General features: G+C 40.6%; 1 protein-coding gene across 5 annotated transcripts in view; it reads right to left on the bottom strand.

Moving 5' to 3' along the window:
• Nucleotides 1-27,486, bottom strand: part of sema6a (sema domain, transmembrane domain (TM), and cytoplasmic domain, (semaphorin) 6A) — a 330,131-nt gene that overhangs the window by 61,705 nt on the left and 240,940 nt on the right. For all 5 annotated transcript variants that reach the window (XM_034170629.1, XM_034170631.1, XM_034170632.1 and 2 more), the window contains one exon: nt 5,828-5,886. In XM_034170629.1, coding sequence (XP_034026520.1) covers nt 5,828-5,886 — 59 coding nt within the window. The remainder of the gene's footprint in view (nt 1-5,827; nt 5,887-27,486) is intronic.

The raw sequence follows: 27,486 nt of genomic DNA, 5'->3' as shown, positions 1-27,486 counted from the left end.
TATTGAAGAACAATAGGCCGATATCAAATCTATCATGTTGCTCTAAAATTCTGGAAAAAGTGGTTTCACTGCAGCTCGTGGACCACCTTACTGACAATAATCTTTTTGAGACACTGCAGTCTGCTTTTAGAAAATATCACTCCACAGAGACGGCTCTCACTAAAGTGGTGAATGATCTTCTGCTTACAATGGATTCGGACACCACAACAGTTCTGGAGCTGTTAGATCTCAGTGCTGCATTTGATACCGTGAATCACCATATTCTACTTGATAGGCTGGAGAATCATTTTGGGATTACTGGGAGTGCCCTTACATGTTTGATGTCATACCTGACCAGTTGTTCTCACTGTGTTTTGTACAATAACACTACCTCTAACCTTAGTGACATAAAATTTAGGGTTCCACAGGGGTCCGTCTTAGCCCCTGCTTTTCTCCCTTTATATAGCACCCCTTGGGCACATATTGCGGCGTTTTGGAGATAACTTTCAATGCTGTGCTGATGATACTCAGTTATACATGCCGATAACTGTTGGTAATCTTATCCACATAAAATTCTTGGAAGATTGCCTTGCATCAGTGAGAAAATGGATGTCTAGCAACTTCCTACTTTTAAACTCTGATAAGACTGAAATGATGGTTCTTGGTCCAGTGAGACATCGGCATCAATTTGACCGGCTTAGCCTAGGCTCGTGTGTCACACATCACACTGACAAAGTGAGGAACCTTGGGGTTATTTTTGATCCTACATTGTCCTTTGTCCTCCACATTTGAGATATTATGAGGACTGCTTTCTTCCACCTGCAAAATATAGTGAAGATTCATCCCATCCTATCTATGGCTGATGGTGAGATCCTGATTCATGCATTTGTCTCTTCCAGATTGGACTACTGCAGTGTTCTATTTTCTGGTTTACCGCAGTCCAGCATTAGCGGTCTCCAATTGGTTCAAAATGCTGCTGCCAGACTTTTGACAGGAAGCAGAAAGTTTGACCACATTACACCCATTTTGGTATCTCTTCACTGTCTTCCTGTCCCAGTGAGACCAGATTTTAAGGTTCTGCTAGTAACCTATAAAATTGTTCATGAACTGGCACCGCCCTACCTAGCTGACCTAATTAAACCCTACGTACAGGCCCGGGCTCTGCATTCTCAGAGTGCAAGACTACTTTGTGTCCCTAGGGTGAATAAAAAGTCTGTGGGTCACAGAGCTTCTCTTATTGTGCCCCTGTTCTGTGGAATGATCTCCCTGCATCAATAAAACAGTCAGATTCTGTAGAGACTTTCAAATCCAGACTTAAGACACACTTATTTTCCCTTTCGTATGGCTAGCATACTGGCATAGTATGTTACTATGCTTTTTACTCTTTTAAATTCATTTTATTAGGAAACGGAATGGGCCACAACCTCAACTTTATCTAAATTCTGGGTCTTTTATTGAGGCTTAGAGCTCATGGCTGGCAATCAACTTAGTATTTCTTTTGTTCTTCTTGTTGCTTAATGCTGACAAATTATACTGTATTTGTTGTCTTTCTGATGCCTGATTCTGTTCTCTCTCTCTCTCTCTCTCTCTCTCTCTCTCTCTCTCTCTCTCTCTCTCTCTCTCTCTCTCTCTCTCGGCTCCATCCACAGGTGGGTGTGGTGTCTGTTTCTGAAACCCTCCTGTTCTGTGCACCGGCAACATTTCCAGTTGTTTTGTCATTTGTGTCGGCACCATGGCCCAAGCACAGGATACGTCTTAGGATACATCTTAGGAAGGATGTATCTTTGGATACATCCTTCCCAGGATTCATAAACAGTATACGGATATGCCACCTGGCTGACCAATTGTATTAGCCATTGGCTCTCTAACAGAAAAGATTTCGGCCTCTGTGGATCATTTTCTTCAACCTCTGGTTATATCTCTCTCCTCTCTTATATAGAATCTTTGTACACTAATGTCCCTGTTGAGGGTGGATTACAAGCCATTAAATGTTTTCTTAATCAAAGGACAGCCTTCACACAAAGTATCCAGAGTATTGTTGATCTTGCAAATATTGTACTGACCTAAATTTTTTTTATGTTTGAATCTGATTTCTACCTGGTTGAGAATGGCCCCCCGTTTTGCCTCATTGTTCTGCGGTCTCTTTGAACATGATATTGTTTTTAATGCTGATAAAAATCCTTATTTACATCAGATCTCATTGGAAGAGCTGTATAGATGACATTTTCTTTGTGTGGCATGGTACAGAAACATCTTTTGTACAATTTCATAATTTTATTAATGACAACTGTAATCTGAAATTTACTATGGCGTATGATGCACAAAAATGAACTTTTTAGATATTCTTCTTTACAGACAAGGTAACAGACTGGGTTCCACACTATATAGAAAGAGTACCGAACGTAACTCTGTCCTACATGGAAAATCCTTCCATCCAGTATCTCTAAAGAAAAGTTTACCTATCTCACAATTTAATCCTTTACATCGTATCTGTAGCTCAGATTCTGATTATCAATTACAAGCTGATGATCTCGTACAATGCTTTCAGCAGAGAGAACATAATCCAATGTGGATCACTGAAGCCTGTAGAAGATTCAATATTACCACTCAAAATGAATGTCTGTATCACAAACAAAATTGAGACAACTAGATTAAATTGCATCATACAATATTCACCATTGAGCAGTTGAGTTTGAGTTGAGTTGAGTTTGAGAGAGTTTTAAAAAAACATTGGCATATTATAATATTATTATAAAATAATATGTTTAAGTACCCTTCCCCAGATTTGCGCCTCAAGACAATCCTGTCTCAGAGGTCTACAGACAATTCCTTTGACTTCATGCTTGGTTTGTGCTCTGACATGCACTGTCAACTGTGGGATCTTTTATGTAGACAGGTGTGTGTCTTTCCAAATTATGTCCAATCAACTGAATTTACCCCAGGTAGACAGAACAGTCTGGCAGAACAGCTCGTATGAGCAAACCATGAAAACATTGTGCCAACGGGCAGGTGTGCACCGACGGGCAGGTGTGCACGATACCGCTGCAACGGTGTGTGCACGATACCGCTGCAACGGTTCGTGCACGCAGGAAAACAGTGCAACACAGGCACACACGTGCGAGACATATGCACCACATGTGTGTGGCTTTACAAAAAGCCACACACTCATGAGGCACTTAGACAAATTTCACAATCAGCTTGACAGTGATTGTCTGCTGACTGTTTTCGTGATGATAGTACGAATGGCCACACATTTTCTAATTGCCAAACGACCGATTTTTGTGCATGTTAGGTGTAATTTGGCTGACACCTGCTGCGAGAGGGTTCGATGGGCTCTCACAGCGCACACTCTGTCTTTCAGCTACTGGTGTGCGCAAATAGTTGTAGCAACAGGTCTACGAGGCAGTAGAGGCAGCTGCAATTTTACACGTATTTCATACGATTCCTACTTCATGCGCACTTCATGCCCAGTTTGACCAAATTCACACTATGTATGAAGGGGCCCTAAAGAATGTGTTTACTGCCTTTCAAATTATGGTAAAATTTTGAACTTTTCTACAACCAATCCAAAAGTCTACCTGAGATCTGGATTGTAGTGTACCATAGGAAAAGTTAACTGTTTTGATTTTATTTTTCCACATGAAATCAATAAGCAAGAGCTGGAAAGGAATGGCTCAACATAGCTGCCTGTTGGTACACTGCAGTTTTTGGAGCCAGTCATGCTGTGATACAGTGAGCTCAGTTGAGGGTGGAAGCTGATATAGTTTCCTACACCAAGGCAGAGCTGCGGTTTCATTGTTCTGCATAGATAGGTCCTGCTGTGATGAAGTAGAAGCAAGTTCTATACAGTAAAGGGCTTGAGGCCCATTGGTGCCGATCCTTATCACCAGATACTGTACCACAAAGCACTATAACTCCACCTGGATGGGGCCCCAGTCCAATCACAGGTTACTTGCATAGCCAAGACTGGTTACCCATTTACAGCTGGGTGGACTGGGGCAATACAGATGAAGCATCTTTTCCAATGACATGGACAGGTAGCGTGACTAGTAATCACACCCCGGTCTGTATATTGGTAGCCCAGCTCTGGTCCCACTGAGCTCCCTGACCTCCGGTGATGGCACATACAGTAGTGTTCAGAATAATAGTAGTGCTATGTGACTAAAAAGATTAATCCAGGTTTTGAGTATATTTCTTATTGTTACATGGGAAACAAGGTACCAGTAGATTCAGTAGATTTTCACAAATCCAACAAGACCAAGCATTCATGATATGCACACTCTGAAGGCTATGAAATTGGGCTATTAGTAAAAAAAAAAAGTAGAAAAGGGGGTGTTCACAATAATAGTAGTGCAGCATTCAGTCAGTGAGTTCCTCAATTTTGTGGAACAAACAGGTGTGACTCAGGTGTCCCCTATTTAAGGATGAAGTTGTTGAACATGCTTTTCTCTTTGAAAGCCTGAGGAAAATTGGACGTTCAAGACATTGTTCAGAAGAACAGCATAATTTGAGTAAAAAGTTGATTGGAGACGGGAAAACATATACACAGGTGCAAAAAATTATAAGCTGTTCATCTACAATGATCTCCAATGCTTTAAAATGGACACAAAAAAAAACAGAGACGTGTGGAAGAAAACAGAAAACAACCATTAAAATGGATAGAAGAATAACCAGAATGGCAAAGGCTCACCCACTGATCAGCTCCAGGATGATCAAAGACAGTCTGGAGTTACCTGTAAGTACTGTGACAGTTAGAAGATACCTGTGTGAAGCTAATTTATTTGCAAGAATCTCCTGCAAAGTCCCTCTGTTAAATAAAAGACATGTGCAGAAGAGGTTACAATTTGCCAAAGAGCACATCAACTGGCCTAAAGAGAAATGGTGGAATATTTTGTGGACTGATGAGAGTAAAATTGTTCTTTTTGGGTCCAAGGGCTGCAGACAGTTTGTGAGACGACCCCCAAACTCTGAATTCATCCCATTTTCCTCAGGCTTTCAAAGAGAAAAGCTTGGTTCAACAGGTGCTGGCTTCATCCTTAACTAGGGGACACCTGAGTCACACCTGTTTGTTCCACAAAATTGACGAACTCACTGACTGAATGCCACACTACTATTATTGTGAACACCCCCTTTTCTACATTTTTTTACTAATAGCCCAATTTCATAGTCTTAAGAGTGTGCATATCATGAATGCTTGGTCTTGTTGAATTTGTGAGAATATACTGAATCTACTGGTACCTTGTTTCCCATGTAACAATAAGAAATATATTCAAAACCTGGATTAATCTTTTTAGTCACATAGCACTACTATTATTCTGAACACTACTGTAGGAAATATATACGCTTGTGATACATCTTAAATCTGCTCGGTCAACGCATGTTATACCAAGAAGTGTTAAAACGACATTAAATGGACCTTTTCAAGCCCTCACTGAGGACTACTAACGACTGGGTGGAAACTGTGTGCACTGTTATGTTTCGAAATGTAACCCATTGACTAATCACAAGTTACACACCCTTCCCTGTGTGCCACTAAATGTATGTGTTGTGCTCTCATAGCACTGTGCAAGAAGGAAATAGGGCTTTGACCAAAATGACACAATGCTCTCTTGACTAGGAGACCAGGGACACAGCAGGGGAAGAACAGAAGATGATGAGAGCTGAAGGGGACAGATGGATGGAAGAGACTGAAAGACAGGACTGTGAAGGTGGAACAGACGGGGGAGGAAAAAGGTGTCAGCAGCAAAGAAGGAAAAAGGAGCGGGAGACCGAGTTAGCAGAGAAGAGAGGACTGATGGGGGGAGGAGAGAAGAGAGAAGGAAAGATAATGTGAAGAGGGCCTGCTTACTTTGGCAGTCTCCCAGGCCATCTGTGTTGCCATGCTCCACGTCCTGCTCAAAGGCTGATCTGCAGGGAACACAAATATCATGGTCAGCGACGGAAAACAGGGCAGGACATGCAGGATCGCCATGACAAGCAGAGCAACAAAGTTAGAGGAAAGTTAACACAAAAACACCAGCAAGCTCTTTATACATTCTCTGCACAGCGCAGGCTGCAGAAAGATGAAGAAAAGCCAAACAGTACTGAGCAGATACTCCAGAGACTGAAAATGAAGAATGCAGAGCTGGACAATAAATCCATAGCTAGCACAGGATTGATCGTCAGTAGGATTGTTAGAACTAGATTTATGGATCATTTTCATCATAAGAAAGACTCCATCTATTCTATATCTAAAATATTTGTAACTCCAGTAGATGACCCATGACTGGACTGTTAGTCCAGATGACAGCATCCCTTGAATACAATATTGATTTCATAGAATGTCACACTGCCCATATTGCTAAAACAAATGTTGGATTCACATCTGTCATCTACAGGAAAAGACTGTAGATGAGAGAAACAACAGTTTTAGCATTTTGCACAGTGTTATAGTTAAACAAAAAACATTTGCTCTGATAAAGCTTTTACACTTTTTCTGTGGTTATAGATTAATTCCTCTTGGTAATATCAAACAAGTTAACCAAGTTTACCTGATTAAAACTGGGTGACTCTCTGCACTTAAATTATCCATCATTCGCTATCCATTGTTCTTCCTGGTTAAAGATATAGCAACATCCGCTTTGTTCTTTTTGACCCAGTATGTGGCAAAAGTTTAAATATTTTTTAACTTATTATGGCAAATACCTTTGCAGTATGTAATTGTTGCACTCACAGCAAGAGGTAATGGAATTTTTCCATCAACCTCACTGAAAACAATGGAACATATGATCTCCCGCTTACAGCCAATATGGGAATGCAGCATTACACATTACTGACTTAATGCTAATTGGAAATATTGATTTATTCTGCCTTACAGAAACCTGGTTACAGCAGGATGAATATGTTAGTTTAAATGAGTCAACACCCCCGAGTCACACTAACTGTCAGAATGCTCGTAGCACGGGCCGAGGTGGAGGATTAGCAGCAATCTTCCATTCCAGCTTATTAATTAATCAAAAACCCAGACAGAGCTTTAATTCATTTGAAAGCTTGACTCTTAGTCTTGTCCATCCAAATTGGAAGTCCCAAAAACCAGTTTTATTTGTTATTATCTATCGTCCACCTGGTCGTTACTGTGAGTTTCTCTGTGAATTTTCAGACCTTTTGTCTGACTTAGTGCTTAGCTCAGATAAGATAATTATAGTGGGCGATTTTAACATCCACACAGATGCTGAGAATGACAGCCTCAACACTGAATTTAATCTATTATTAGACTCTATTGGCTTTGCTCAAAAAGTAAATGAGTCCACCCACCACTTTAATCATATCTTAGATCTTGTTCTGACTTATGGTATGGAAATAGAAGACTTAACAGTATTCCCTGAAAACTCCCTTCTGTCTGATCATTTCTTAATAACATTTACATTTACTCTGATGGACTACCCAGCAGTGGGGAATAAGTTTCATTACACTAGAAGTCTTTCAGAAAGCGCTGTAACTAGGTTTAAGGATATGATTCCTTCTTTATGTTCTCTAATGCCATATACCAACACAGTGCAGAGTAGCTACCTAAACTCTGTAAGTGAGATAGAGTATCTCGTCAATAGTTTTACATCCTCATTGAAGACAACTTTGGATGCTGTAGCTCCTCTAAAAAAAGAGAGCTTTAAATCAGAAGTGCCTGACTCCGTGGTATAACTCACAAACTCGTAGCTTAAAGCAGATAACCCGTAAGTTGGAGAGGAAATGGCGTCTCACTAATTTAGAAGATCTTCACTTAGCCTGGAAAAAGAGTCTGTTGCTCTATACAAAAGCCCTTCGTAAAGCTAGGACATCTTTCTACTCATCACTAATTAAAGAAAATAAGAACAACCCCAGGTTTCTTTTCAGCACTGTAGCCAGGCTGACAAAGAGTCAGAGCTCTATTGAGCTGAGTATTCCATTAACTTTAACTAATAATGACTTCATGACTTTCTTTGCTAACAAAATTTTAACTATTAGAGAAAAAATTACTCATAACCATCCCAAAGACGTATCGTTATCTTTGGCTGCTTTCAGTGATGCCGGTATTTGGTTAGACTCTTTCTCTCCGATTGTTCTGTCTGAGTTATTTTCATTAGTTACTTCATCCAAACCATCAACATGTCTATTAGACCCCATTCCTACCAGGCTGCTCAAGGAAGCCCTACCATTATTTAATGCTTCGATCTTAAATATGATCAATCTATCTTTGTTAGTTGGCTATGTACCACAGGCTTTTAAGGTGCCAGTAATTAAACCATTACTTAAAAAGCCATCACTTGACCCAGCTATCTTAGCTAATTATAGGCCAATCTCCAACCTTCCTTTTCTCTCAAAAATTCTTGAAAGGGTAGTTGTAAAACAGCTAACTGATCATCTGCAGAGGAATGGTCTATTTGAAGAGTTTCAGTCAGGTTTTAGAATTCATCATAGTACAGAAACAGCATTAGTGAAGGTTACAAATGATCTTCTTATGGCCTCGGACAGTGGACTCATCTCTGTGCTTGTTCTGTTAGACCTCAGTGCTGCTTTTGATACTGTTGACCATAAAAGTTTATTACAGAGATTAGAGCATGCCATAGGTATTAAAGGCACTGCGCTGCGGTGGTTTGAATCATATTTGTCTAATAGATTACAATTTGTTCATGTAAATGGGGAATCTTCTTCACAGACTAAAGTTAATTATGGAGTTCCACAAGGTTCTGTGCTAGGACCAATTTTATTCACTTTATACATGCTTCCCTTAGGCAGTATTATTAGACGGTATTGCTTAAATTTTCATTGTTACGCAGATGATACCCAGCTTTATCTATCCATGAAGCCAGAGGACACACACCAATTAGCTAAACTGCAGGATTGTCTTACAGACATAAAGACATGGATGACCTCTAATTTCCTGCTTTTAAACTCAGATAAAACTGAAGTTATTGTACTTGGCCCCACAAATCTTAGAAACATGGTGTCTAACCAGATCCTTACTCTGGATGGCATTACCCTGACCTCTAGTAATACTGTGAGAAATCTTGGAGTCATTTTTGATCAGGATATGTCATTCAAAGCGCATATTAAACAAATATGTAGGACTACTTTTTTGCATTTATGCAATATCCCTAAAATTAGAAAGGTCTTGTCTCAGAGTGATGCTGAAAAACTAATTCATGCATTTATTTCCTCTAGGCTGGACTATTGTAATTCATTATTATCAGGTTGTCCTAAAAGTTCCCTAAAAAGCCTTCAGTTAATTCAAAATGCTGCAGCTAGAGTACTAACGGGGACTAGAAGGAGAGAGCATATCTCACCCATATTGGCCTCTCTTCATTGGCTTCCTGTTAATTCTAGAATAGAATTTAAAATTTTTCTTCTTACTTATAAGGTTTTGAATAATCAGGTCCCATCTTATCTTAGGGACCTCGTAGTACCATATCACCCCAATAGAGCGCTTCGCTCTTAGACTGCAGGCTTACTTGTAGTTCCTAGGATTTGTAAGAGTAGAATGGGAGGCAGAGCCTTCAGCTTTCAGGCTCCTCTCCTGTGGAACCAGCTCCCAATTCAGATCAGGGAGACAGACACCCTCTCTACTTTTAAGATTAGGCTTAAAACTTTCCTTTTTGCTAAAGCTTATAGTTAGGGCTGGATCAGGTGACCCTGAACCATCCCTTAGTTATGCTGCTATAGACGTAGACTGCTGGGGGGTTCCCATGATGCACTGTTTCTTTCTCTTTTTGCTCTGTATGCACCACTCTGCATTTAATCATTAGTGATCGATCTCTGCTCCCCTCCACAGCATGTCTTTTTCCTGGTTCTCTCCCTCAGCCCCAACCAGTCCCAGCAGAAGACTGCCCCTCCCTGAGCCTGGTTCTGCTGGAGGTTTCTTCCTGTTAAAAGGGAGTTTTTCCTTCCCACTGTAGCCAAGTGCTTGCTCACAGGGGGTCGTTTTGACCGTTGGGGTCTTACATAATTATTGTATGGCCTTGCCTTACAATATAAAGCGCCTTGGGGCAACTGTTTGTTGTGATTTGGCACTATATAAAAAAAAATTGATTGATTGATTGATTGATCCCAGTGGTACAGAGCTTCAAAGTGTGACAACATACCCATGTCAATGCTCAAGCTGGTTCCACACTAGCTTTTCAAAATGGCCATTTGTGTTTTGAACACCAATCTGGGCACAGTGTGTGCACTTTTTTACATCCTTTAGTACAACAGCAATGGAGTAAACAAATAAGGTGAGTTATTTACAGTATGTATATTTAATGTATCAATCATCACTTTGGTGTTAGAATTTCAACATAGTTAGTACCTGGAGTGCTCGACTGTGCTATGTATAAACCTTCCAACTCTTAGTTTACACTGGTTTTACTGTAATTGCTGCCAAAGGTGCATCAAAAAAGTATTGATAAAGGGGTGCAAATACTTATGTACATGTGATTTCTTAGTTTTTTTTAAAATTATTATTCATTTGAAAAATATCCAAAAAACTTTTATTGTGTGTAGAACTTTGAGGAAAAAGATGAATTTCATCCATTTTGGAATAAGGTTGTAACATAACAAAATGTGGAAAAAGTGAAGCACTGTGAATACTTTCCAGATGCACTGTACAGTAAATTCCCTTTCACACACACCCCAGCACCACCAAAATGTCCCAAGGACCTTTAACAAGTCTTAACTGTTGGCCTGACCTTTTCTGGTATAAGATTGGTTCTATTGTGATATGATGCTGCAGTCCAAATCACATGCACCAACACCGGGGCAATGCGGGGTAACCAAGCTTGATGGCCATCATGTGACAGACAGTCAGAGACAGAAAGACTCAACAATGTTATTTTCTGATGCAATCTACACAAAAACCTGTTTTCTATCTGAAAGACCACCACGCAGGTAGTTAACTGATCTGTGAAACAGACTGGACCAACTGTCAACCAGGATCACAGTCATGTGTGACAGCTTTTCACAGTCTCCCTCCCGCTCATCCCCCTGCCTGTCCACCCGCCTCTCATCTTCCTCACCCTCCAATGGTCACAATTATAGCATGAAGAACAATGATTTTCCAAAACTGCATGACCAACTCTCACCTTCTGCTCAGACATTCTGTGGAAGCTAAATAAATATAGAGTTCAGCAGCACAGCTTAACAATACTTTTTCAACAATTACATGTCTTATATCTCTTTTCAGTCATCTTTTTATTCACTTTGACTGGATGTTAATTGTGACAGACATGGAAAATTACTCTCTTGTTAACCAGATGTCCTCAAACATCCACCAAAATCACAGCTTGAAAATGAAAAAGAGCAGCGTGCCCTTGTCATATCTGTGGGGACATTTAATCTGCTTATCTGATTCGCTTATCGTCCACAGTCATAATCACAAAGCAGACGCAGAGTTGCACAATTAAACCTGTCTAGGCACAAATGCCATACAAGCACTCTTTGCATCTGACAGATTTCCTCATGGATGCCCCAACCCACTCAAGCTCGTAGTTAATCAAAGATCAAAACACTGCAAACCTCAAGGACAAGGGTTGTGAAGTGTGTTGTTAATATCGTTAAAGTCTTGAGATGAAGATCACAAGGTTATGGTCTTAAATCCCACTGGATCAAAGATGCGTTAGTAGTAAGCAGTCACAGTTGAGTGGAAGCGTCAGCGAATGAACCATAGTGTGAAACCTCAAATAAAAGTTCTGCCGAGGTCCCGTAGCTGTTTCATTATATCAGCTAAAGTTCACTGCGCTCGAAAGTGACATTACAGATGATTCAGTGCAAGGTTAGGGTTAAAGCAAATGCGGCATACTGAACTCAGCCTCAAACTAAACTGTGCAGCCATGGGCCATATAGCTTGATAGATGTGATTATTACATGAAATGTGTGTTGCTTAGTGAAGACTTGTTTGTTGAAAATCAGGTCAGGCTTAATAGCATTAATGATTCATATTGATACAATATACTGTGCATACAGCACAAAGTAATTATTATGCAGAATGTTTTCTCACATCTACCCGTTTATTGTGATAGATGGCATTTATTTACAAAGTGATACTCAGTGAGTACAGGCTTCAACTCTCAGGGGTTCTTTATGTAAGAATATTAACATCAGTGTCCAGGTGCTTTAACAAGTACGCAGAGAACGTGCCAAAACTTATTTAATTCGCATCTCTGGGTCTTCAGCCTTTGAAATCAAGAGACACCTGGGCAGAGCGTATGGAGTCATGAAGTCACTGGGCAGAGGTGTTTGGTGATGCCGATAAATTTGCATGAGAATTAAAGTATAGAGCTGTATGGATGTGAGTCCTGGATGCTAACCAGTCATCTCAAGCAATAACCTGATGTACCTGTTAGTTTTCTTAAGAGGATCCTTGGGTACCCCTGGAATGACTTTGCATTAATCAAACAGCTACAGTGAGGCAAAGAAGTATTTGATCCACTGTCGATTTTGCAAGTTTTCCCACCTACAAAGAATGCTTGCCTGTTGTTCTGTAGTCCATCCCAGCCTTGTGCAGGTCTACAATTTTGTCCCTGGTGTCCTTAGACAGTTCTTTGGTCTTGACCATGGCGGATAGGTTGGAGTGTGATTGATTATGTGGACAGGTGTCTTTTATACAGATAACAAATTCAAACAGGTGCAATTGAACAGGTGTAATTCTGCACGCTTTACAAAGCATGCAGAATAGGAGGGCTTCTTAAAGAAAAACTAACAGGTCTGTGAGAGCCAGAATTCTTGCTGGTTGGTAGGTGATCAAATACTTATTTCATGCAATAAAATGCAAATTCATTATTTAAAAATCATACAATATGATTTTGATTTTTTTTTAAGATTCTGTCTCTCACAGTTGAATTGTACCTACAATAAAAATTACAGACCTCTCTATTCTTTGTAGCTGGTAAAACTTGCAAAAACGACAGTGGATCAAATACTTATTTGCCTCACAGTGTGTAGGGAGACTCAGATGAGGAGTGTCGCTTGCTTGTGACCTCAGTTATGACAGTTTGCCCATATGGCACATTTCTCTGTGTACCAGCTAGCATGGAGGTGTCTCAGAGTTATAGACTCCAGCAGCTGGAGAAAACTACCTGGCTGTGACAAGTAGAAGGCTATTTTCAGGAGGTGGTTGCCACCCAGGATCCAGGGCTGTTTTGTAGTGTGGTACATATGGAAACGTGCAGCTCCACGGCATACTCCCAGACCTAATGTGACCCTCAAAGTGCAAACTTCTGCTCAGACCTGCTTTGTCAATGTGCAAATGAAATGAAATGAAATGAAATGGAAAGGGTGTACCACCCCCACCCCCCGCCAGCACTTTCTGTAATTGTGTATTTAACTAACTACTGTTCAAAATTATTACCTTCTGGATAAATAAAGTTGAACTTTATCTTCATCCTCACACAAAACCTAAAGCCCCTCTCACACAGAAGGCATGTGTGGGTAGCATGTTAGTGGCAACCACTGGTGAGTTCTACTCACCACTCACATGCCTACACTTGCCACCAATACAAGTGACTGCCAGTGTGCACATGTGAGCGTGGCATTCAGCGGCATTTAAGGTAGCTTGTTTTCTGCTGCTTCCTGGTCAGTGCTTTATCAATTTTTTCTCTGTTTTCTTCCATTTTGTCATGTTTTTGGTGTCCCTGAACAACCTCGTGGTTTCCAGCTTCTCACACAGTACGTGACGTGTATGTGGAGAGTTAGTGGCATGTAAGGGGAGAGCACGCGACAAGTGAAGTTGCATAGCGAGTGTTCTGAACATGTCTGAAACATTTGCTACTCTCTGGGGAGTGCCGAAAACCGTGCGCCGTGTTTGTGGCAAGTAGCGACATGTATATGGCAAATAGTGGCAATTAGAATGTTTAGTGCCACACTTGCCTCTAAATGTCATGCACATGCTTTCCGTGTGAGAGGAGCTTAAGGCTCCATCAAATATCACTGAAATCTGTTGAAGTGTTTTTGAGATATCCTGCCAACAAACAGAGATAAACACACAAACAAATGGGGAAATGCCTCTTTGATGGAGCAAATATAAATTCATCAGTAATTACCTTTTATTATCAGAGGCACACAATCAGATGTGTGGTTTACATAACAATGATCCAAAATCATATGCACGAAGAAGTATGGGAGGTGGGGGGGTAACTGGGGACCATATTGCAGGAAACTAGCTGTTTAGAGACAGTAGGTAAAAGAGGTATAACTCCACATGGGAAAGCTGGCACACTGCCGGTGAGGCCAGATGGAAGAAGAAAGGAGGAGGCATGCAGGAGAGAAAGAACCTGCCAGAAGAAAGAAGGACAGAAAGCTGGGGGAAAAATGTAAATACATGGAAATGCATGGGTATAATGTCCACCTCCCTCCTAAAAAGTACAATTGATACCGGATGTCCTTCGACGCAAACCCTGATGTAGTAGGAGATAAGGTGAGTGATGGACTTTGAACCCCAGACCTGCTTTCTGTCAGGCAAGAATGCTACCACTGAGGTTCCCACCACCACCACCACCGCCCACATAGGAAAAAATGTAATATTATTGTTATTATTATCTATATTATAATAGCCAAATATTATAATAGCCAAGTGGCCTCTGTGTGCGTGCGTGTGTGTGTGTGTATGGCTTAGATCACGGAGACCGGAAAGCATGGTATGCTTATGTATTTTGGATCAAGCATGAACGCTGCAAAAATGGAAAGTTGATAGCACTAATATTTTTGAAGAAATTAGCAATTTTAGCTAACAACAGTGAACAATGGGTGTTGTGCTGCAATGTGCCAATGGAGTTCAGGGTTTTGGAGTTTTAAATGCTGTTATTGTGGTTCATGTTAGTTTAACAGTGTTGTAAGTGTTATTGATTTATTATGTTTTTGTAGTTCAATTGGTTTAGTCAGTTTAGTTAAGTGTCATGGTGCTGTTACCATGAGTGAGCTAAGTATCATGTTGCCATTGCGATGAGTGAGAAGTGTAGTGCATTTGATGTCTTCCACCACATCTTTGTTTTGGATGTGTAAAAATAAAAGCACCTGCTTGCGGCAGAATGCAGAAAAGACAAAAAGCTCTGCGTGCATATGTGTAACTTCAATCACAGACAAACTGGGAGTGCTGACATTTGTCCTTTGGTATGCTTATGTATTTTGGGTTATGGATGAACACTGCCAAAATGGAACACTGATAGGACTAATATTTTTGGAGAAACTATTTTAGCTAAAAACACTGACCAATGGACATTGCTAATTATATTCTGGACTCATACGTCATTCCAGCAGGGGGGTGGTAAATCATCTATATATTAAATGCCAGTGCGTGTGAAAGTGAGTGATTTTATTTAGTAAGTTCAATGTAAGTACATTATATAATTGTAAATACGTTAAAAATACATAGATGACACAAGAAAGTGAAAACACTTATTTCCATTGTGGTTCATTTAAAAATCAAATGACAAAACAGAAGTAATGTAAGATAAAATAATAATACTGATAATAACAATAATGATGATAATTATAATTATAGTGTGTATATGATAACATGAACTTAAACAATTTAGAACAACATTAAGACAGTAAATTAACATTAAAAAATGATGTAACTAAGAGGAAATAAAAGGGTTGAGTTCTTCTCTAAAAACTGTTGAGGTCTAAGGTTCTAAAACATTCTGGACTCACACACCATTCTAACTCATTATAATTTTCAATTTCAATTCATTTTCCTTTATATAGCGCCAAATCACAACAGAGTTGCCTCAAGGTGCTTCACACAGGTAAGGCCTAACATTACCAACCCCCAGAGCAACAGTGGTAAGGAAAAACTCCCTCTGAGGAAGAAACCTCAAGCAGATATACAAGCTTTGCTTAATTTATTACCACCCTTACCACAAAAATGTCAGCTACCTATTTTATAAACACTACCCAATCGAGAGCCCGTGGATCCCCAAGGGCAACATGCTAATTATTATTATATTTTTTAAAATATATATTAAAAGTACTCATGAACTCAGTTAAATTTTGGGCAGGATTTCTGTAACCCCAACTAAAGTAATGTAATTCTTATTGCATTTTATTGTGTATTTGCAATTAATATCATTACATAAAGCTGTAAAGCACATTGTAGTTGCTCAAGGCAGTCATTAGGAGTTCACTCACTCATGACTCATCTTCAACCGCTTATCTGGGATCGGGTCGTGGGGGCAACAGCTCCACCAGGGGACCCCAGCCTTCTCAGCATTATTTTAGTTTAATAATGTCATCTTAGTACTACTAAATAACATAGGGATGCCACTTTGTGCAGTGCTCAATTCACATTAATGCCATGTATAATTAATTGTGGGTGTTTGTTTAAATAATATATGTTATAGTGAAGATCATCAAATATTTCAGAGATAAGTACATTACCCAGTTTCCTAATTTGTTCAGCTCTGCTGCATTCACTAACTGCTCCTCTCCTTCTGCCTCTTGATGACAATCTTTAAAGCACAAACAACATAAATTTCACCTTATTTCTCCTCAATGAGCATTTCTGTGTACGTAAATGGTAGCTGTAATGTACTGTAGCATCCCAGGGTGTGTCTTTTCTCAGCAATTTACTGGGACAGTGTTGTGTTATTAATCTGCTGTGTATTATTACACTCTAAGAAATAAAACATTGAATTTAATTGCTAAAGTTAAGGTAACTTTTTCCACATAACACTGTCAATTAAGTGCAAAACAGTGTTGTAGTTGAAATTAATTAAATCAAATGAAACATTATTACTTAAATCCCTCAAATTAACAATTACAAGTATATTGAAAATAACAGTATTAATTACATTTAACACCCTGTGTTTCATTTCTTAGAGTGTAGTTGGAGGGACCAGTACTTATTATTTGTTGTTATTACACCTTTGTGCAGTGGGTGCAATAACACAAAATCATGACACGTGGAGGGATTTTGCCAGACCTAGTGTCTGTATGTCCATGAACAAAATAACTCAAAGAGTTTTGATCCAATTTGGGCCAAATGTGGTGGAATGATTGAAGGTCAGCCAAGGACAATGTGACTTCACATAGAGAAAAATTGGTCAAGACAAGGTCACATCAAGGTCAAATGTTTAGAATTGCTATTTTGGAGGAGGTGGTGGCCAAATGGTTAGTGTGCTTGTTTCCATGCGGAAGGTTCCCAGTCCAAGGCCACCCCTGCCCATTCTCCATGTAATGTGGAGTTGCATCAAGAAAGGGCAACTGCAGCAAAACATGTGCCAAATTTACCTGCGGATCTGCTGTGGTGACCCTGAGTGAAACACTGGAGAAGCTGAAGGCACTTACTATTTAGAATTACGCTTTTGGGGAACTGGTTAAAGAGACACCCCTGGTTACAATAATATGACATCATATATCACTTTTATATTTGTCATATGACATTTGCCCTTGGATGACCATGAATGGTCAGTCTAATTTAGATCGACTATTTCGAGGAACTGCTTAAAGCTACAGCTATATTACGCATTATGAAACACTAATATCAAGTCATACAGCAGCTTTTACTTTGTCAAATGACATTTGACTTTGGGTGACCTTGACAGGTCAAAGTCATGAGTGTCATATGCTTTATACATGGTGGAAGGGTTGTGTGTTAGTGAAAGATAAAAAGGTTTAATTTTGGACAGTTCTGATGAAATGTCAAGGCCACACAGAACCATCTATTAAGGACGATGGAATCACAAGGAATTAGTTAACAAGAATCTGTATCAAACATAAAATGAGCTGCTGTGAACAACTGCCCCACGTCGGATAAATAAAGTTGCATTGAACTGAAGTGAACTGATGATATAAGGTGTAGGCTTTGCACTCTCTGAGTGGCCATTCTAGTCCACGTGATGCTATGTGAACAGTGATTTTAGAGCACTACAGGTAGCGTGTTGGGAGAAGGACTTTCCTCTGTCTAAATGTTATGTTTGAAGCTGTGAAAGAAAGAAAAAAGTCATTATTTTGCCTTTCAAAATAGACAGCTCGTGTTCAAATGCTTGCTTGTGCTTCTGAATTTGACAGTAATATATTTTGGGAAATTCTGAATTTTTCAAGAACTGCTCATGTAATATGACTGGGTTTAATTCAGATGTGGGATTTAATTGGTATGTAGTTTGGAAAAAAACTGTTAACAAATGAAAAAGAGGGTTAACAATCCATATTTTTAAAAGGTGGGGGGAACATGTCTCCTCTACCCCCTATGATTGCTCTGTCCATGAAGATAGACATTAGATAAAGACAAAGAAACAAGTGCTTTAGACAACCCAGTCTCACTTTGTGCTCCAGTCACAAAATGATTCAAATTTTCATGACTGGGCTTTTTTTTTTAACTCACTATTACTAATCGTACTCCTAGCCTACCCTAACCTTAACCATAACCTAACACTACTCCTTCCCCCAACCCTAACCATAACCAGACCCGGCGCCAGAAAAAAAATATTAAGGGGGTGATGAGTTTATCACAGGGGGCAGGGTGCCCCCCCCAAAAAAGTGCACCCCGGAGGGGACGTGCCTCTGAGCGTGCGTATTGAGTTGGGTGCACTCCTGGAAAGCTCGTGTATTTAGGCTACACCGTTGAAAGAGACTGACTGAGTAAGAGTAAAGAGTGATGACGGTATTTTTTTTTATTATTATTTGAACGTATAGACCCTCGGTCAAGTGATCTCCTGCATACCACACAGAGCCGGTGTTCTGTCGAGATGAGGTGTGTGGCACCTCATCTGGACAGAAAAGTCTGTCGAGCGGAGGTGCATCAAAACATTAACGTGTGACAGGATTGCTCATTTATAGAGCGGTTTTCTGAAGAAAAATCAATGGAAATGTTTTTTTTTTTGTTGTTGTTTGTTACCTCAAAATTTCTGATTACTGTTAAAAAAGGTTAAACACTTGTAATTAAAATAGCTAAATAAATCAATAAATGGTTCTTTAGAAACCTTTCATCTGTAAATTAAAACCACCTGTTATTTCAGATTAGATCATTTCTTGTTTAACATAAAGAACCTTGGACATTTATTTTTAGACAAATAAAATAACATGGAAACGTGTACATGTTTTTTAAGTCTGGTAGATTATTTATATCTCATTTCAACCAGAAAAACAAACACTAAATAAATACAAATGTTTATTATTAATGCAACAGGAAATAATTTAACAATGACTGCAGTGTGATTGTAAAGTAGGATTTCTGTGACATAAACCTCATGATAAATTTTTTAATGGTCATTTCAACTTGTAATTTCATCAAAATATGTAAGTGCCTTTAATGTCATCAGGACAGAGTCATTTCTAAAATATGAATTTGAGCACAATAAGTGGAGACCTTCTACTCTTTTGACTTTGATTGTGTGGACATTTTTAATGATCCGTTTATTTATTGTTAAAATATAAAATGAAACAGCTTTTTAAAAAATAATAAAATAGTTGCTGTTGAAAGAGTCTTTTATTTAGAAGCAGGTGATGTTCTGCTGGATTCTCTGGACCAGATGAAGGTCTCTTCTGCAGCTTTGAACTCTGGTGGTGTTGCTGAAGAGCAGAGATGTTTTCTTTCGACTGGACTTTGTGGTGTTCAGCTCATCAATGGAAGTTTGGTTGTCTGCACAGCAAATGTTCCTGACGGGACAAATAAAAATATTTCTTTAAAAATAAAGAAACACTAAACAGTTTATATATAGGGCAACTGTTTGTTGTGATTTGGCGCTATATAAAAAAATTGATTGATTGATTGATTGATATAAAAAAGGGAAAAAAAACAGCAAAAAAGAAAAAAAAAACGATGGAAAAAAAACGCCCGAAAAAATAAGTTATTTAAAGTTGAGCTTTTGTGGTGTCTGAAAAAAGCTGTAGCTTTATTTGGTAAAAATAAGAAAGGCTGAACCATCTACAAATTAAAGCGTTCACTCAGATCAACTGTGCTAAAAAGCTAAGCTAACATTAGCCGATCAATAAACCTTCACAGCGGTGCAGAAACGTCAACGTTTTACTTTTATTTTATCCTCACCTCAATAAAGCTGCAGAACTAACCTCTGTTGGGCAAACTGGGACTTCGCATATATCCAAAAAGTGGGAGATTTCAGACTGAGTGGGTTAGCTCCATCACCCCGGCTGCCTGCCTCAGTCTGCCCAGGAATGATGCCTGAAGGCCGGCTTCTCCATGCGGGTCGGCCCGCTGTCGCGGTTCAATCGATATCCCACCAAGTCGTCAGTCCTCCCTCGGTCGGCGTCACTCTGAAATGTAGCTGAAAAAAAAGCTTCTCCCAGCAGGGTGATGGGAGAATTGTTCTGGTGTTTTTTAAAGGTTTTTTTGTGGTTCAGGCGATGCAAATTCAAGATGGCAATCGCTGAACTTTTTTCAGGTTGTGGAAACAGCCAGAGTGTGACGAGGCCACAATCTCTGCCCCCTTGCCGCTTCCGAAGTGACGCGTCTGACGTCACGACGCGCTGGAAACGCACTGGCCTGGCGTTACGACGTGTTGGGAAGCGCTAAAGCGTCGCGCTGAAGCTTGCAGTGTAAAAGGCCCTTGACACTGCTTGAATAAATCGAGCTTGCCCTCTGCCGCACTGACAAGCGAACCCTCAACCTATCAAATTGCTTGAACACAGACACATGCCATATCCATTTGTTTTAAAATTAATTACTTTAGGTAATTAATTTGGTTTATTTGTTAAATAAGTGATATTACTGAATAACTAATATTTTGCTATATTTTCCAGTATTTCTTTTTCTTTCTTTTTTATTTTTATTTTTTGATAACTAACATCTGAGGGGGCGAGGTTGATGACGTGAGGGGGCGTCGCCCCCAAACGCCCCCTCGTGGCGCTGGGTCCGACCATAACCACCACCACCACCCCCCCCCCCCCCCCCCCCCCCGATTCACTTTTAATTTCGTGCAGCCATCACGGAATGAATTAGAATGAATTCGTGCTACCGTGACGAAAATGAGGCGCTTTCTGTCACAATATCACCAACCAATAGATTAAGGTACGAGGTCTATTAGAAAAGTATCCGACCTTATTATTTTTTTCAAAAACCATATGGATTTGAATCACGTGTGATTACATCAGACATGCTTGAACCCTCGTGGGCATGCAAGAGTTTTTTCACACCTGTCGGTTACGTCATTCGCCTGTGGGCAGTCTTTGAGTGAGAAGTCGCCCACCCTCTCGTCGTTTTTTCATTGTTTAGGAATGGCTCAGAGACTGCTGCTTTGTTTGATCAAAATTTTTTCAAAACTGTAACGCACAACTGAGTGGACACGATTCGATAAATTCAGCTGGTTTTCGGTAAAAATTTTAACGGCTGATGAGAGATTTTGGTCTGGTAGTGTCGCCGTAAGGACGGCCCACGGCGCCTGACAGCGATCTGCGCTTCGAGGCGGCAGCATCTCGCCGTTTCAAGTTGAAAACTTCCACATTTCAGGCTCTGTTGACCCAGTAAGTCGTCAGAGAACAGAGAACTTTCAGAAGAAGTCGGCATGAGGAGTTTATTTGGACATTCCATTGTTAACGGACATTTTGTAATGAAAGAATGTGCGGGCTGGACCCGACCGTTGGGGTCGCGACAGGAAAAACACCTCCGTGTTGGAAACCTTAACGGACAAGTTGGAACATGCCCAAGCTGTTAAACAACTTCTCAGTTACTCACTTGTTGAAAGCCATCAAAAGCCGCCTGAATTTTACAAATGGTTTTCAACACGGAGGTGTTTTTCCTGTCGCGGCGCACACAGATTCGCTGAGTCCTCACAGAAACGACTCGGCGAATTTGCGCGCAGGTCTTTCATTAAAAAATGTCCTTAAACAGTGGAATGTCCTCATGCCGGCCTCTTCTGAATCTTCTCTGTTCTCTCACGACGTCCTGGGTGAATTAAGCCTTAAATTAGGATGTTTTCAGGTCGAAACAGGCCGACGACGGCGCCTGGAAGCGCTGCAAGACTTACCGCTCCGTGGGAAGTCCTTACACCGACAGAAACACCCCATAATCTCTCATCAGCCGTTAAACTTTTCACCGAAAACCAGCTTAATTTCTCGAATAGTGTCCACTCAGATATTCCTCACAGGTCCAGAAAAAATTTTGATAAAGCAACGCGCGCCGTCTCGAGCAGCGTGGGAAACAAAAGAATTCAGCCGAGAGGGCGGGACCACATCTCACTCAAGGCCTGCCTACAGGGAAATGACGTCACTGACACGCATGAAAAAACTCATGCATGCGCACGAGGGTTCAAGCATGATTGGTGTAATCGCATGTCATTCAAATCCATATAGTTAAAAAAAAAAATAAAAGGGTCGGTTTATTACCTAATAGACCTTGTATATTTCATGTTGCTGGATCATGATTTGCCGTGAGACCAGATTGTCACGACATGCCGTGAGATATGGTAAGTTTTAGAATGGGATGTTCCTTTTAATGCTACGAAAAATAGCTGCTTTTATTTTTTAAGGAGATGAATGTAAGAGTTTCTTTCCAGGAACATTTTACTATAACCAAATGTTTCTTATTTAACATCATAATGCCTCTGACCCTTCCCTCCTTCACTCAACCCTCCTTCTGTCCAGCCTGCCAAATGTTTTGAATAGCTCACCACAAACCAACATACCCTAGCAGGATTAATCCCTCCTCCCTCTTTCTCTCTCTCACTCAGGAATACAGCCCGCTGAGGGAGTAAGGTCACCTGGCCTCTTAATGCCTCTGTGTCGGCTCTGGCTCCAAAATGGAAAGTCAGTCAGAGCAGTCCATAGCCTTAGTCTAGCAGAATAATAACAGGATAGGTTGCATGTGCATTTTTCTGTTTGTTCATCTGCGCCTTTGGTTGTTACAGATGATGATGGTTGATGACAGACCAATCAGTTTGCAGCGCAGGGATTAAATTCATTCAGCGTCAAATCGCACTGCTGCTTTTGTGGTGACTTCATCTGTAAAATGTTTTTCCACCAAAAAGCTCCATATGCTGTTTGTTCTGAGAGCATAATCTGCTTTATTTTTGTTTGTTTGTTTTGTCATAACTACAGATGTAAATTATAGTTACTGCACCTATCCAGCTTTCTCTAACCCATGTACCCAGCCGGCAGCCTGGGGTAAACAACACTTTCCTTCCATTCATCCTTTCAGTAGACCCTTTAGCTGCAGGAAATTACACTTACACACCATAAAATTAGAAAGATCACAGACACGAATGAGGAATGCCATCAGGCATGAGAAAGAAAGAGCGGAGCAGTCTTAGAAACCCCAAAATATACAAATAACTCACTTTTTTTGTCACGAGGATCATGTTAATGAATTTGCTTGCAATCCTGAAATAGCAGCTGTGTTTGAAATGCTTAAGGTGCCAGAGCACTTCAAAAGAAGTTGAACTTTCAGAACAGCAAGACATCTTTCACAGCCCCACTCACGTTTTTATTTAGGTTTTGTTTTTTTTCTTTGTGTGGAGCCCCTAAACTAATCTAGCTTGGTTCTGTCCTTGATCTTATACTGAACACATTATCACATGGTGGTTAGTAGGGCTGGGTATCGATTCAAATTTCAATAATCGGTTCGATTCAGATTTTTAAGATTCAGAATCGATTATTTCGAGTCAATCTGACATCAGTTTGGCTTAGTGTTATTAAAACTGTTTTTTTTAGCTGTTACCTGATTGTCTATTTATGCAACATATTAATACTACTTCACAAAATTTAGCCCTCAAAATGCAAGCAATAGTGTTTCAAAGAGTTATAAATTTAAAATTTTATGGGGGTTTAATGGGCCCCGGTCTCCCTTACAAAATTCACACATGCTGCGTGGCACGCTGTAGGAGAACTTTTCTCCTACAGCAGGAGAACGCAGTGATGAGAGAAGTTCCCCTGCAGCTGGGATAAGTTCTCCTAAGTTCACCTGGAGCTGGAGAACGCAGCTATGGGAAAAGGTCTCCGACAGTCCAGCCCAGAGAACCTTTGTGCACTGTCCCACAGAAATGGCACATTATAAGGAACGAAAAAAACAAAAAAACTACTGTGTCAAATAGGGCGATTCTCTTTTCTTGCCCACAACAACTGTCCCAGTAGTCATGATTGACATCTTTAAATGGCTTTGACAGAGGTTGATGAATAAATTGTGGACTCACTGCTTCTAAATCAGAACCAGTGTGTCCACAATCAATGATGATCATTTAATTTTTGCCATTACACACCCTCGGATACAGCTTAACAGCCCAACTGCAGCATAATTTTTCCAGGCACGCTGTTATAATGCTGGCGAGAAGTGCATGTATGTCTGTGTATATATATATATATATATATATATATATATATATATATATATATATATATATATACGAGGGCTGTCAATAAAGTTACGGTCCTTTTTATTTTTTCCAAAAACTATATGGATTTCATTCATATGTTTTTACGTCAGACATGCTTGAACCCTCGTGCGCATGCGTGAGTTTTTCCACGCCTGTCGGTGACGTCATTCGCCTGTGAGCACTCCTTGTGGGAGGAGTCGTCCAGCCCCTCATCGGAATTCCTTTGTCCTAGAAGTTGCTGAGAGACTGGCGCGTTGTTTGATCAAAATTTTTTCTAAACCTGTGAGACACATCGAAGTGGACACGGTTCGAAAAATTAAGCTGGTTTTCAGTGAAAATTTTAACGGCTGATGAGAGATTTTGAGGTGATTCTGTCGCTTTAAGGACTTTTCACGGTGCGAGACGTCGCGCAGCGCTCTCAGGCGGCGTCATCAGCCTGTTCAAGCTGAAAACCTCCACATTTCAGGCTCTATTGATCTAGGACGTCGTGAGAGAACAGAGAAGTTTCAGAAGAAGTCGGTTTCAGCATTTTATCCGGATATTCCACTGTTAAAGGAGATTTTTTTAATGAAAGACGTGCGGACGGGTCCGCGCGTCGGGACACAGCCGCCGCGACACTCCGCCACAGGAAAAACACCTCTGTTGAAAGCCTTAAGGACAAGTTGGAACATGTCCTGCCTGTTAAACAATTTCTCATATACTCACTCCACTGAAAGCCATCAAAAGCCGCCTGGATTTTACAAATGGTTATCAACACGGAGGTGTTTTTCCTGTGCCGCCGCACCGCATCGGCTGCGTCCCGACGCGCGGATCCGTCCGCACGTCTTTCATTAAAAAAATCTCCTTTAACAGTGGAATATCCGGATAAAATGCTGAAACCGACTTCTTCTGAAACTTCTCTGTTCTCTCACGACGTCCTGGATCAATAGAGCCTGAAATGTGGAGGTTTTCAGCTTGAACAGGCTGATGATGCTGCCTGAGAGCGCTGAGCGACGTCTCGCACCGTGAAAAGTCCTTAAAGCGACAGAATCATCTCAAAATCTCTCATCAGCTGTTAAAATTTTCACTGAAAACCAGCTTAATTTTTCGAACCGTGTCCACTTCGATGTGTCTCACAGGTTTAGAAAAAATTTTGATCAAACAACGCGCCAGTCTCTCAGCAACTTCTCAGACAAAGGAATTCCGACGAGGGGCTGGACGACTCCTCCCACAAGGAGTGCTCACAGGCGAATGACGTCACCGACAGGCGTGGAAAAACTCACGCATGCGCACGAGGGTTCAAGCATGTCTGACGTAAAAACATATGAATGAAATCCATATAGTTTTTGAAAAAAATAAAAAGGACCGTTACTTTATTGACAGCCCTCGTATATATATATATATATATACACACACATATATATAATTTTTTTTATTGATCTTCGGATGTATGAATCGATCTGTGAGAATTAAAATGAGAATCAATTTAAAATCTGCGAATCGATCTTTTCAACCCAGCACTAGTGGTTAGTGCAGGGCATGGATATTTCTGCTGCTGCAGAAGGAGCATACCCCTAAAAATGTCAGAATTCCAACTCATCAACTCATTTGAACACTGCATTCTGTTTGCCTCAGAAGCCATAAATCATATCTGGGTATCACGTCACACCACAAATGGGAAAATAAGCTGGATCCCTCAAAGATTTTGGAGAACAGAGTGCCCCCAAATATATTTGGTCCACTAAAGAGTCTGTATTGAAGAGGACAGAAGTTAGATTCATGTTGTTATTTACTGCTCGGTTTATAGCGCAGCGTAGACCATCTTTGTTGTGAGCAACTTCTGCCGAGTAACACTATATGCCGTAATCAAAGCATGAAAATACTGCAGCGACATGTCCACAGACAGCAGTAGGACAATACTGTGTGCACTACTTACTAACTGGACACATTAAAAACAGAAATGCAAAAAAACTTTAAGAATACATCTTTCACTGCTGTTGCTGCTTGGAGCAAACATGTTGGATTGTGAACTTGCAAGTTTTTGTGAAGTACATGCAGTTCGACTGAGTTGACAAGTTGGAATTCTGATTTCAGGAGGCACTCCTGAGGGGTGTAACTGGGAAATTCTGCCCTCCATGTATAAATGGAATGCACCAGAGTTTTTCCTCAAGGTAACATGACTGTATTATCAACAAACTGGTGAGATAACTGTACCATAACTATACCATATTGGTGCACTGGTTGCTTTCAGAGACAAGGTGGGTACAATCGGGGAGCCGGTGTCACAGACCGAACGGTCCCCCTAAAAATCGGTCCCCCCGATGAAGTGGTTCATGACACGGTTCACGGATTAACACCTCGTTCCTGCTTCAAACTGCACTCCAGTCATCATCTATCTCAGCAACAGATATCTGAAGCTTTTGTGCAACAATCATTTCCACATGAATTCAGCATTATTTCATCATAAAAGGCAGCGGAAGCAATCAGAGTGCTGCTGCTAAATGAGCTGCTATCTGATGCGTTCACGTCGCGTCGGACATTTCAAAGCGTCAGAATTTCGCAGAGTTTCTGCTTAAAATGGCCTCATTTCTGCTTAAAACTGACTTTAGAATGATTTAAGAGATTTTACCTTCATCATCTGATGGTTAATAATCCCATTAATCCATTTGATTGCTTTGGGTGAAGAGACTCCGTTTCAGATGTGCTGCTGTGGTCTGAAATGATGCATGCACAGATGCAAAAGGCGGACCAATTTTTAGGGGCGGACCGTTCGGTCTGCTACACCGGTCCTGGGATGGTTCATGGGGGGAGGGGCCAGATGGGATATAGAGGAGATTGGGCAGATGGAGATCGAGGAGAAACTGTTAGGGCCCCTTCACACATAGTGCAAATTTGGTCGAAGTGCGCATGAAGCAGGAATCGTATGCAAAACGTGTAAATTCGTAGCTGCCTCTACTGCCTCGTACACCTGTTGCTGCAACTATTTGCACACACCAGTGGCTGAAAGACAGAGTGTGCGCTGTGAGAGCCCATCGAAGCCTCTCACGGCAGGTGTCGACCAAATTCCAGCTGACACACACACGAACATCTAACACCGTTCGTTTGGCACTTAGAAAATGTGTGACCATTTGTGCTATCATCACAAAAACAGTCAGCAGACAATCATTGTCGAGCTGGATGTGAAATTCTTCTAAGTGCCCCATGACTATGGAGTTACCGAGTGCACATGTGACGTGCAAGAGTGTCGGCTCTCCCCACAACACGTATGCGTGTGCCGTGCGCT

Source organism: Thalassophryne amazonica, chromosome 5, assembly GCF_902500255.1.
Source record: "Thalassophryne amazonica chromosome 5, fThaAma1.1, whole genome shotgun sequence".
In the NCBI taxonomy this organism is placed as follows: Eukaryota; Metazoa; Chordata; class Actinopteri; order Batrachoidiformes; family Batrachoididae; genus Thalassophryne; species Thalassophryne amazonica.
The sequence above is the reverse complement of the archived record's forward strand: the minus strand, read 5'-3'. Positions and strand labels throughout refer to the sequence as shown.